A 13689-nucleotide genomic window follows, 5' to 3' on the forward strand; every position below is an offset into this window, starting at 1 on the left:
TTTCCATCACCGAAATGTGAGGAAAATGTATTTTTTTGCCAAATTTTGAGGTTTGCAAAGGATTCTGGGTAACAGAATCTATCGAGAGCCCCACAAGTCACCCTAATTTGAATTCCCCTAGGTGTATAGTTTTTAAAAATGTATAGGTTTGCAATGTTTCCCTATGTGCCGGCTGAGGTAGAAGCCAAAATCCACAGCTAGGCACTTTGCAAAAAACAGGTCCGTTTTCTTTTGGAAAATGTGATGTGTCCATGTTGTGCTTTGGGGCATTTCCTGACGCGGGCACTAGGCCTACCCACGCAAGTAAGGTACTATTTTTATCGAGAGACTTGGGGGAATGCTGGGTAGAAGGAAGTTTTTGGCCCCTCTCAGATTCCAGAACTTTGCAGCACCGAAATATGACGGAAAAGTGTTTTCTGCCAAATTTTTAGGTTTGCAAAGGATTCTGGGTAACAGAACCTGGTGAGAGCCCCACAAGTCACCCCATCCTGGATTCCCCTAGGTATCTCGTTTAAAAAAATGCACAGGTTTGGTAGGTTTCCCTAGGTGCTGGCTGAGCTAGGGGCCAAAATCCACAGCAAAGCACTTTGCAAAAAACATGTCAGATTTCAATGTAAAAATGTGACATGTCCATGTTGCGTTTCCTGTCGCAGGCACTAGGCCTACCCACACAAGTGAGGTACCATTTTTATAAGGAGACTTGGGGGAACACAAAATAGCAGAACAAGTGTTATTGCCCCTTGTCTTTCTCTACATTTTGTCCTTCCAAATGTAAGACAGTGTGTAAAAAAGAAGTCTATTTGAGAAATGCCCTGTAATTCACATGCTAGTATGGGGACCCGGGAATTGAGAGATGTGCAAATAACCACTGCTTATCAACACCTTATCTTGTGCACATTTCGGAAATGCTAAGGCTTCCTTGATACCTATTTTTCACTCTTTATATTTCACCAAATGAATTGCTGTATACCCGGTATACAATGAAAACCCTATGCAAGGTGCAGCTCATTAATTGGCTCTGGGTACCTAGGGTTCTTGATGAACCTACAAGCTGTATATATCCCTGCAACCAGAAGAGTCCAGCAGATGTAATGGCATATTGCTTTAAAAAGTCTGCCATAGCTGGAAAAAGTTATAGAGGAAAACGTGGACAGAAATGGCTCTTTTTTTCACCTTAGTTTCGAATTTGTTTTATTTTAGCTGTTACTTTCTGTAGGAAAACCTTGAAAGATCTACAAAGTGACCCCTTGCTGAATTCAGAATTTTGTATACTTTTCAGAAATGTTTAGCTGTCCGGGATCCAGCATTGGTTTCACACCTATTTCTGTCACTAACTGGAAGGAGGCTAAAAGCACAAAAAATAGTAAAAATGGGGTATGTCCCAGTAAAATGCCAAAATTGTGTTGAAAAATTTGGTTTTCTGATTCAAGTCTGCCTGTTCCTGAAAGCTGGGAAGATGGACTGCAAACCTTTTATTGATGCCATTTTCAGGGGGAAAAAACACATGGTTTCTTCTGCAGCCTTTTTTTCCCATTTATTTACAAAAAAAAAGCTTTATTTTGGCTAATTTATTGGTCTCCTTCAGGGGAACTCACAAACTCTGGGTACCTCTAGAAACCCTAGGATGTTGGAAAAACACAAAAAATCACTTTCGCTCAATAAATCATAGGTTTAGCCTGAAGTGTCCTGGTTTTAATGCGCGCAATGTCATGGTGTGATCAAGTGGTGTTACGGTGTGGCTGCTAATGATGAGGAAGAGCATCGACTTAGCGCATTATGTTAAATTTATGTAATAGGAGATTTAACATTTACTACTTTAAACTCTAAACTCTAAAAAAATACTTTTGTCTATTTTTGATGACATTAGTGGCAACAATATTTTTTCTGAGATTATTGTACTTACTTTTATAAGTATAAGATCATGATATTATGGTAAACAAAATTGTTTTCCGATATTTTTGGCAATGATATTCCTTACAATTATATTGTGTCACTGATCTACAACGAATAGGTTGTTCCATTTGGTTGTATGACATAATATCTAACCACAATGTCAACCACAAATTGTGATACTGAAATAGCCATAATATCGCCAAAATATTGAATTCCTCCATAAAATTTAAAAATATTGAGAACACATGAAAACGAATGTAAAATGTAATAATATTAATTGAAACAAAATATTGAGTACTCAAAAATCTTTACAATTAACAGAAACAATACAAACACCATTTAAAACATAAATAAACATTAAATTGTATCAACTGTATGTAAAAAGAAAATCACCTCAAAAATAATATGCATTGAATAACACTCTCTGTATTAGGTAAAAATCATTTAAACCAAAAATTAATTACAAAAATATAATTTGAACATTTTTGTCCTCATTTTGTGTCTGTGGACGGGAAAGCCCGTCTGCCAAACTCCCAACAGGGTGGCCGCCGCAACCACCCTGCTGGACCTATTAGGTGATTCCTGCTAGGCTGACGGGTGGAAACCTTGGTTTCCGCCCATCAGCCTTGCTGGAAACAGGTGGCAGCCTCTAGGGTGCACTAGCGCCCTTGCAATGTGCACTCTCTGCACAGCAGACAGTGAACATTGTGAGGTTGCTGAGCAGGGTGGCCCCTGCATTGCCCATGCAAAGTGCATGGGTAGTGCATGGGCCCCCATGTTGTCCCCTGCACCTGTTCTCCGTCAGCTTTTTCTTGGCAGTGAAACCACCATGAAAAGTATGGCAGAGAACAAGGTCATAATCTGCAGGGCAGTGCTGCACGGCAGCGCTGCAAGCAGCGATGCCCTGGGGAATTACGATCCCCACCCACCATCCCCGTGGAGACAGCAGAACCCTGGCAGTCTGACCGCCAGGGTCTTAATATGGCGGTCGGAACGCCACAGACGCAGCAGTTCTGACCGCCTCTGCAAGGCTGGCAGTCTTAAGACTGCCAGCCTCGTAATGAGGCCCTTAATCAATAAATTCAAAGCACAGAATGTTTAACACGTCGGACCTTTTTATGAGTTTGTCAGCTGGACAAGCCGACCGCCAAACTCTTGGAAAGGACATATTACAAGGTTCCTGCTGGGCTGCCGGGTGGGAACCTTGCTACTTTATTGGCCTAGGCTCAACATCGTAGTCCTCCAGCAGCACAGTAATGCGCAGCGTCTGCAAAGACAGTGCGCATTCCGATGGTGCTGGGTAGGGCATAAGCAGTGCAGGGCCTCCCTGTGGCCCCCGGAACTGGCTTTCCACCAGCCTTTCCATGGCGGGCTCCCCACCATGGAAAGACTGGCAGAAAGCTTAGTTGAAATCAGCATGGCGGCGCTGAGATCAGCGCCGCCGTCGCTCAGTACAACTCCGTTTGCCGTCTACCACGTTCCCAGCGGGGACAGCGTTCCCCTGGTGGGTCTGTCCACCAGGGTTGTAATGTGGTGGCCCTTAGTAAAACATGATGAATTACAAAACATTATAAAAGGAGAACATTTGAAAGACACTAAGGGCCTCATTAGGAGTTCGGCAGATGGTTTTCACCGTACCCCGAACTTCTGATGGGGAGGTTGCCTCCACAAAGGCTACCTCCCCGCCTGACCCATTAAGAGTTTCCCGCTAGGCTGGCAGGCAGAAACCTCGGTTTCCACCCACCAGCCTAGCGGGAAACAGGCATAGAATTGTCTCCGGCCCGAAATAGAAATCAATATCTCGCCCCCATTCCTGAATAGCCTCATATTGTTTTTCCACTCTACCCAGTAGTTGAACTGCATTGTGCAGTCTTGCTTGGATTTTGAATAGGTCTTACCTCATAAACTTGACCTCCATCGTAAAATCTATTATGTTTGTGTCCATCACAGAGAGTTTGGTTACAATGGCTGTGATTTCTTTTAGCAATGTGTCCATATCTGGAGTTAATGGAGTGTCTATACTCAGTTCTGGTGGAGGGGCCTCTATGAAAAGAAGTTATCAAGTTGATGGTTTAGGGAGGGACGTATGGGCCGCCCTGTGCATGTCTGTCCCTGCAATGCATCTTTGTGGAAGAGTGCGGATCTAGGTCCTGCCCAGTGAAGGACTGTATAGCAGTTCTACCAGCAGATGTTGTTGGGGAGAATGGATTTGCAGTGAGCTCCCAGTTAAAAAATAAATGCTGGCTCTGACTTTACTAACTGTCTTTGTGGTCAGATAAGTTGTTTATATCCAATGATCAAGACTCCCTGAGCAAATGTTCTCTGTGTGTAATCCTGATAGGTGAGTCTGTCTAGGCACAGGAGGTCAGGGTACCTGACAGACCCAGTTCCTCTCATCCCGATAGGCTCTGCAACTTCCAGTTCACCCTGTAACTCAGCTGACTGGGGTCCTTAGAAGGCCTGCAGAGAGAGGATGTGTCCATGTCTTCTGTTATTCTCTTACTAAAGTAGGTTGTAGCCGGGGGTAGACACACGGGTCTTGAGACCCCATGGGTGATAACCAGTGATTTACAAATTGCTGATTGATTGACTGATTGATTGACATAAAGTTCCATTGTAATCAATGTGTTCAGCACCCTCTGGTCCTTGTTTGCTTTGTCTCCTATAAGATTATCCTTCCTTGCTTCCCTTAGGGTGGAATGAGGAGGCCCTCTGGGGGTATTTTTAGCATCTCTGTGAGTATATTATTAGCCCTGGCTCTTCCCTCTGGTCTTATTGTGACTCTCCATGGCACTTCCTTTATGCTCCTATCAATTATCTCTGGATTGCCAGGGCTGGGTGGTGCCCTTTCACTTGTGGAGCATGGGTTTCATCTGCTCATTCCCAGGAGTTTTTGAGTGACCTTCACTGGCATCCTCATTAGGTGTCATGGTGGTTGGTGGACCGTTGATCGGAGTCTCCCCTACTGCTTCCTGTAGTATTAATTGCCTTTTTTTGAAGTTCACGTGCAGGCCACTGAAGGCCGGGTCCACACTGACCAACCACTGCTTCACTCCCCCACTGCCTCCTGCAAGGTTGATTGCCTTACTGTGGTGCCCGTTCAGCCTGCTTAAGGTTTGGGGCAGCGCTGCTTGTCTCCGTTCATGACATGTTTGGCAATTCTTCTCCCTCCACAGTAAAGTCCTTGAATTCTGATTCACTGTCAGGGTTGCAGTGCAAGGATAGGGTGAGGTCTCTTGGCAGGATGTAGGCCTCAGAAGGCCTCAGGTTGTTGACAGGCATATTTTGGTATCTACAAGGGTGGGCTCCAGTCCATCCAACTTGAGCAGTGCAGGGAGCCTTCTGCCATCTGCCCTGTTGCTGCCATGCCTCTCAGTGCTCCATCCGCACTTTCGACTGTAGGAAAACACCCCTAGCTGCATTGGGAGCTCTAAAGAGTAATGGCCATCTTGGTCGCAGCTGGCTCTGCCTTTTTAAACTTATATTTAATACAAAGCAAAAAAGTAAAGCAACAACAATACAAATGAAAAACTGACCACAATGGCTTAAAATAAGTACACAAACAAACAAGGCATAAAAGCTAAGTATGAGATGTTGTTATTATCATTCTTCTTTAGGTTTTAAATGCACTGTACACAAAGGGAATAGCCACCATTAATTAGACACATCATTAACTCATGATGAACTACAGTGCATACCAAAACGGCAGGAAACCAGAACAATGGTCAATGTTGGCACTAAGTGTTGTCGGCCATGCGGCCTGTAGTTCAGCTATCTGGGGTTGGGCTCAACTTTCGCCTGTATTCTTCCTTACAAGCGAGGGTGAGGGGTACCATGACAGTAGGAAGATTCATTGTGGGGGTAGGAGGATCAGTTTTGGTCAAAAAGAGGTCCATTAAGAGGAGAACTATCTTTTCTTGAGGTCCCCTGTCCTCTCTCTCTCTCCACAATAACCCGAAATATCAATATTGGGTGTTTCCTGTTTCGTTCTCCGGGGGCTGGTCTGTCCATCTATTTCCGGTAATATTGCATAGCAATGGATGTGGCTGGGGTCACTGTGGTGGGCATGGTAGGGAAATGTCACAATGTTAAAATATGTTTTTTATTATTATAAACTCCTAATTAAATTATATATTTCACACATTGCAAAATAACCAACACACCTAGGCCCTCATTACAACTTCACTGGTCTTTTCGTAGGACCAACGAAGCCGCGGGCGCCTAAAGACCGCCAGTGCTGGCAGTCTTAAGATCACCCTATTATCACTGTTTTTGGAATTCTGTCTGAAATCAGTCGGAATTCCGGCACCAGTCGTGCTGGCAGTCGTGGGGAAGAGGCAGTTCCACCGCCGGCACCGGCACACCAAATGGACGCGGCACGCCGTATTATGGCCCGTAATATGGTGGGGCAGTGTCCTGATGGCGGGGTGCTGCCGGGTGTGGAAGCGCTATGACTCATCCCCTCCCGGACGACCTCCTCGACGGACAAGGTAAGTGGATCGTCTGACAGGGAAGGGGTGTGTGTGTGTGTGTGCATCCATGAGTGTGTGAATGTCGTGAATTTGGGGGAGGTGGGTGTTTGTTTGTGTGTGTCTTCTGCGTGTGTTAGTGATTGTCTGTGGATGGGTTGGGGGGGTGTGAGTGCTTGTGGATTGGGGTGGAGGGTGCCTGTGTGTAAGTGGACGGGGAGAGCGGGTGAGTGCATATATGAGGTGCATGGGGGAAGAAGATGTGAATGTATGTATGCGCTGGGGGGAGTGAATACGGTGACCATGGTGTTTGTGTATGTATATTAGTGTGATTGGGGGTGTTTGAAGTGACTGCGTGGATGAGTGGGAGTGTGTTTGTGTGTGGGAGTATGTAGGTGCATGTGTGTGGGTATGTGGACATGTGTGCGGGAGTATCCTGTCAACAGCAATGCAGATTCCTGGAAAATGCTGGTGGTCTTCCAAGTCGTAATACCGCTAGCGAAGTGCTCACCTCCAGCCCAGCAGACCATGGAAAATCGTCGGGACGGGCAGAGTATCAGTGGTTTGGCTTAGGCCAAACCGCCAAACTCGTAATTTGGCGGTCTTCAAGCCGGCGGTAACTGCCAGACTCGTAATGGGGCCCTAGTTACACCACCTCACAAAAGGAAAACCCATCCCAATATATATGGGGTACACTTGCAGCAAAGAGAACATCCCCGATGAAAAACACATTGTAAGTGCACAAAAAGTTACTTAAACACCTACTGTGGTCATCTACCACCATTAATGATAAATGATGCCTTGGAAAATGTAAAAAAACATCTAAACATAGTGGAAATTCTAATTACAAATTAGAGTTAGAAATATAGTTTAAGAACTTAAAGAATCTAAATACTGGTTCTTAAGGACCTAAAGGAATAATTCTAAAAGACAACTTTCCAAGTGTTCAGTAAGAGGTAATTTTGATTATAAAAAGAATAATAACACAAACCCAAAGCACGTAAAGAAGATCCCCAACTGCTCCTAAAACATTTTTCAGGCGATTTATGTGTTGCTGTTATGTATACTCTGTTGAAGTGGGACGGAGTATACATGCCACCAACATAAAGGTGAAGGTCTGGCCACCCGTCGTGACTGCAGTCCCTGCAAATATTTTATAAATGACTGCCTGATTGACGGTCATTTATAAATTAGCCGGGCAATCTCCCCACTATAGGAATGCAGTAATTTACTCCTTCCCCATAGCGAATGGAGGGCCGTCCACCAAGAATTAAATTACCCGCTAAGTGACATAAACGGCCCAGACCTTAAAATAATTTTTATTTTTAACTTTATTCTGCATGACAATGAAAATTATGGAAAAAGAATAATAGCATTTAGCACTGCTAACAATATATTACCATATACACATTTCACAGTGTGGTTAATGGATGGCACATTTACATCATGTCCAGCACCTTTTGCACAGACCTGCACAAAACATTTCTGACTGATGAGAGAACATTAACAGGTGCAAAATCCAAACTTTCATACTTTGAGCTTTTCCTGACAAAACTAATGGCTTTAGTGGGACCGTGGCCAAGAGGTATCTAATTTCAGATAGATCTCTTCAGATACAGCCTTCAGCCTTGCCCCACTGGAGGATTTTGACTTCCATTTCAGAGATCAATCAGTTGGTACAGAGTTTGACAGACAGCATACTCTATTGCGAACACAACGGTATACTCTGTCTGCCTAACTGACTGTTCTACCTGCTTCCTTTTGAGATGGGTGGACTGTCAGCTTTCCATCCACTAACCCCCTGTTGATTTGGTCAATGATAAACAACAGCTTTATTCTTGTAAAATACATACAATCCAAACCACAAAACTAACAACCCTAAATCAATAAACACAAAATACAAGAACATAATCCACTTAATAACTAAAGTAAACTAACTAACAATGTTCTTATTCACTTAAACACAACACCCTATCATTAGTTAGGCCCTATCATCACAACTACAAGAACAAAAACATGTAATTAACCCCAACAATCCATATACAATAACTATACTAACCTTAAATAACCCACGTAACAATCCTCTAGACCCACAGTTACTAGTAAAAAAGATTGATTAAGGGCCTAACCCGAAATGTAAAGCTGCATCCTCTGACCCACTATCAACATAGACCATAGTTTCAAACTAAAGAGGAGAAAAGACTACAAAATTAAATTACTAGGGGTGGGTGGAACTCGTGCAGGTTCACTCCATGGAATTCTGCTGTGTTACATAAAACCTATGTGCATGTAGCACTGCTCGTGCTGCAATTTAACCACAGTAGCGTAAGCAGTACTGAAAAATCTGTGCAAAGAGCGCTATGCTGTGCGCAAGAGAAAGCAGCTATTCGATTTGATTTAGATGTCACTCGATTAGAAAATCTAAAGCAGTAGCAAATCTACTTGAGAAGCAGCCCTCTGACTGGGACAACCCATGTTAGAAAATGAAGCTAAAGACATCAAATCTCGCTTACATTTCTGGAGCCTCACAGGGAAAAAATTCTGCTATGCAGCGATTGGCAGAATTTGGTCAGAACTTCGCATTACAAGAGTAAGATAGAGTCACTAAATTCCACCAAATTCTGCAAATTCCACAAATCATTCCACCCAGGTCTAGAAATTACTAGAAAAAATAGTAGTGAAAATTAAATTAAAAAAATCACTACACCTTAATTCCCATTGTAACAATCATTATAAAGCTACTGTAAACATACATTAAATAACAAAATATTATTAAAACATAAAATATTATGCCCCTTAAATTCATATTTTATTACAATTGCTAAACAATAACAGTTAAAAAAATAATTCCTCAAATATTCAGTGAGAAAATATTGAGCTACAAACTTTGAATTTTAAAACACTTCTTACCATATTACCTACAAATCCAACAACTTCCTATAAAAAAATTAAGTGAAAAATAACACACTGTTAAATATAATATCAAAATTTCTTAACTAATAAAAATGCTAACTTGATAATAAAATCAAATAAATACATTATTAGTAAAAAATAATGAGCAATATAAATAATAAAAACTTTTCATTTCAATAAATGTCTAACATTTACAGTACAAAATAGCAAAAACAATAAAAAGATATTATACATAATGGCATTTACCTGTGATAGTCTTAACTTCAATATTATGTTCCACGATAAACCTCACTCCTTCATTCTTTTTTTTAGCATTGATGTATTTAACAGTAAACAGTGCAAGAGAGGACACATGCGTATCATCATTATACAGAATTCCAAGACAGTGTCGACTTTCCATTAGGTAATACAACAAGTAAGCATCTGGGCCCTGAGAAGTGCAAAGCAATGAAGCAAATCTGCCTCATCTTTATGGAGTAAGTATAGGAAAAAAGCACCATAGAAAGAGGACCAAATGAGGGTTAGGGTTGAGGATGGGCAGACAGGGGAGATGGCAATGCCTCAGTAGGTGAGCAAACCAGAACATTGTGCTTCAGCCCAAGGAGTGATCAGCAGCCAGGAGAACGCTGACGCCTCAGAGGTGGGAGTGGAAGAGAATGTCATCGGGAGACCTCAAACCATGACTGCTGCATCACTGTCGCTGGCAAAAAAGGGACCCCACACCACCTCGAATGTGTGGAGGTTGATTTTGAGTTTGTATGTGATTTATCTGTAGCAGGCTACTCGGAGTTCAAGTCGCCATTTGGTGCAATAAGGTGGGGAGGGTTCATGCCAGTGGTGGACAATACACAGCTTAGTTGTGTCTAGTGAGGTAATCAACCATCGATGTTCATGTTTTAGGAAGATCTGAGTTGTTATGGAGAAGGGTGAGCCGGGGGGGGGGCAAGGTTTACGTAAGGGCACTTTGTCAGGGTCTTTTCCACACATGTTCCAAGAAGGATGAGGGACCCGGGCAGGATATGGATTAGGTCATAGTAAGCAGCACTACTCGCCCAGCAAAAGTCATAGGGCATGAGTTTAATCTGTTTGAGTTTCCAGGGGGGCAGTACCAATCATTCAGGATCATGAAATATGGGAATTTCAGGCAGGGATCCCGGGGAACTCTATCACGGGCAAGGAGCATAGATGCACAGGCATCCATCATTAAAGCCCACTAGCTGTTAGTCAGGAGGGAGAGGATGATTTTAATAATGACCCCATAGCGGCCCAATATGACTCCACTATATTGACCGAGAGTCTGTGAATACTAAAGGAGAGGAGGCAAGGGCAGTTCCACTGCAGGAGCACCACAGGCAGAATGGAGGCAGTGGGTAAGTTGGTGAGAAAGGTAGAAATCAGTAGCTCTAAGCCAAAATTCCATCCTGCAGTAAGAAATGATTTAATTATCCCTTTGTAACAGATTTACATGCCGCTGCAGACCTCCGTTATGCCAAGGCGCACAGTGAAAGGGCTGCCCCTCTATACAAAGGGCTATATTAGGCCTTAATCGGGCCTTATGATATAGAAAAGGTGAGACATCTCTCTATGCTGCAGCCAGAGCAGCTAGAGTCAGCTTTGAGGCTATTGGTGGGTTGGCAGTGGAACAGTAGGAGGGTAACACGCAGCTTGGGGAGTTGAGACGATTACACTCCAGGCTCACACAGAATGGGGTCTCATGGCCAGGTTTCAGGTGATGATTGAGCTGGTAGAGTTGCAAGGTCAGGCTATAGGCAGCATTGCAGAGGAGCTTCAGACCAGAAGCCATTGTGTTGGACCTTAGGCAAGGGGTGCGTATAACAGATTTGCTCCTGCTCCATATGTAGGAACTGATATTGGCTTGAATGTGAAGCAAAAGCTGTTTGGGGATCCTGAGGGGTAGTACCCATTTTACATTATTGCTATGGATGCATGCATGAGTGGTAAATCTAGTCATGGAGAGCCTCGCTTTTTTACCAATTAACTTTATATACGAGAGGGCAGGGAAGTCCTTTATGATGGACATAACTGCAGCTATTGAAGACCATGGGCAAGATAAGAAAAGCAGATTGTTGTCCGCAGATAGCATGGCTTTAATCTCGCCTACTTCAATGGATATTCCTTCTACCTCATGTGCCTTACTGACAGCAGCTACCAAAGGCTCTATCTCAAGGAGGAAGAGCAGTGGGACAACATGGATTCCTAGTGGATTCCACTGCCAATCAGAACGGGATCCAAAAGGAAGCCTCCGTAGGACACCTCAGCTGTAGGGAAGGCATATAAAAGGTGGAACTTACTGATGAAGTCCTCTCCCAGGACCATATGGGACAAGACCTGGAAGAGATATGGCCACTCCACCCAAACACTTTCTCTGCGTCCAGGGAGAGTGCCAGCATCTTGGACTGGTCATCTCTCACATAGGAAGTGGGCATTGGTTCTAAGGTGGTTACGAAGCTGCAACCTGGGACAAAGCCCACCCGGGACTCATGAATGAGTTGGGGATCAGCCTCTGCAGGCAGTTCGCTAAGATTATAACCACAATCTTGAGATCTGACATTGAGGAGGGAGATTGGGCGATTACTGCCACAATTCAGTGGATCTTTGTTGTCCTTGGTATAAATGTGACAACCACCTTGTTGGTTATAGCCCCAAGGAATTATTCTCCAGTGCCTCACACAAAGTCCAAGACTGGAAGTGTGTAACTAGGTCCTTCCCTTTTTTAGAAAACTCACAAGTTTTGAGTGCCATCAAAACCTCAACCTCCTCTTACTCCATGAACTTCCAATATAACATTTCGAAAACCCTCCTCATTAAGGGTGGGTAGACGCAGGGGTTCCAGGAATCTGTCAATCTGTTCAGGGGTAGCAGCAAATTCTGAGGAATACAAAGAGTATTAGAAGGCTGGACATCTGCCAACTATGTCCCTGGGGTGAACCAGGAAGTGTCCCAAAGCAACAGGGTTTGCAGGTATTGGGGTTCCCTCTGTCATAGTTTTGGCAGCCAGGAGCCTGCCAACTTTCTTTTCATGATCATTATGCCTGTGATGCTTGATCAAAGATTTCCTTGGCAACATGTGAGAAAAAGCAGTTCAGGCATATTTTCGCCAGATCCAGCTTGTTCTGCAGTGTTGGCATGGGGCTAGTTATATATTGTGCCATCAGGGCACTAACTTTGGATTCCAGGGCTCGAAGTTCCATCTAGGCCTTACGTTTCACCAGCACTCAGATCATCCTTCCTCTCAGCGTCTCTTTTCCTGCCACACAAAGCAGTCTTGGGAGCCCCCTTAAACCCAGGTACAAGCCTGATCTAACTGGGCTCTGGTCTATAAATCTCACTTCTGCGCATAATGGTGTTAGCTAGGAATGCCATTTCAAACTTAGTCACCTGGTAGGTGCATTGACAGAATCAGGACAATCGGAATGAAGACTTTACACTGGTAACTTCAGCTCCTGCTGCCTCTGAAGGTCTATGCACAAAATGTATACGCTGCAATGGAGACTTTTCTTTTCTACCTCACAGGATGTACTGAATTAATTCTTAACAATAGTAAATCTACAGCCATGCAACATTACATCACAAGTTCAACACTGGAGCAGGGGGACCATTTTAGATTAGGACTCTGCGGGCAACACCCAATACCTTGACTTTCATGAGGCACAACACAAAATACCATAAGAGCCCAAGGTAAGAGGATTAAGGGCCTGATTTAGAGTTTGTCAGATGGGGTTACTCTGTCACAAACATAACGGATAGCTCGTCCACCATATTATGATTCCATTATATCTTATGGAAATTGTAATACAGTGGACGGGATATCTGTCACATTTGCGATGGAGTAACCCGTCTGTCAAACTCTAAATCAGGATCTATGTCTCTATTTGATTCAGGCACCAGGATTCTTTAGGCAAGAAAGTTTGGATTCAGTGTGCTGGTTGGCTTACACTTAGGCAGAGCTTTGCTCTTGTTTGTGTAAGGTAGCTTTGAAGCTTTACTGAAGCAAAGTTTACCATTTTCAATTGGATTGTCCCTAAAATGATTCATATCCCATGCGATATAAGGACTTTGACCCTATTCTGTGCCACTTCCTATGTTGCACACTGATAGTTTGAGTTCAAACACCCCATTGCCCATGCAACGTCATCTGCATTATGGACAATGGTGCACAAGCAAAGGTGTTCCCCCATTTGCCTAAGAATGCTGCCAAAAACAAATGAGAACAATGCCCCCTTTACATTGTATAGTTGTGAAATATTTGCCTTCTTAGTGGGCATTACAGAAGGGGCTGCACAAATGTTTGTGCACTAATTTACACCTTCCAAATGGATACTCTGTTTAAATTCTCTGGGGGCGTGGCTACTGCACCAAAACAAGTTGATGTGGCTACTGTGAGATCCTGTCA

The 13689-nt window shown here is 43.5% G+C and overlaps 1 protein-coding gene across 1 annotated transcript in view; it reads right to left on the minus strand.

Moving 5' to 3' along the window:
* Positions 1-13689, minus strand: part of LOC138247091 (hyaluronan synthase 1-like) — a 191970-nt gene that overhangs the window by 162275 nt on the left and 16006 nt on the right. The window contains exon 3 of the mRNA XM_069201836.1: positions 3792-3936. Within this exon, the coding sequence (XP_069057937.1) occupies positions 3792-3936 (145 nt within the window). The remainder of the gene's footprint in view (positions 1-3791; positions 3937-13689) is intronic.

Source organism: Pleurodeles waltl, chromosome 7, assembly GCF_031143425.1.
Source record: "Pleurodeles waltl isolate 20211129_DDA chromosome 7, aPleWal1.hap1.20221129, whole genome shotgun sequence".
NCBI lineage: Eukaryota > Metazoa > Chordata > Amphibia > Caudata > Salamandridae > Pleurodeles > Pleurodeles waltl.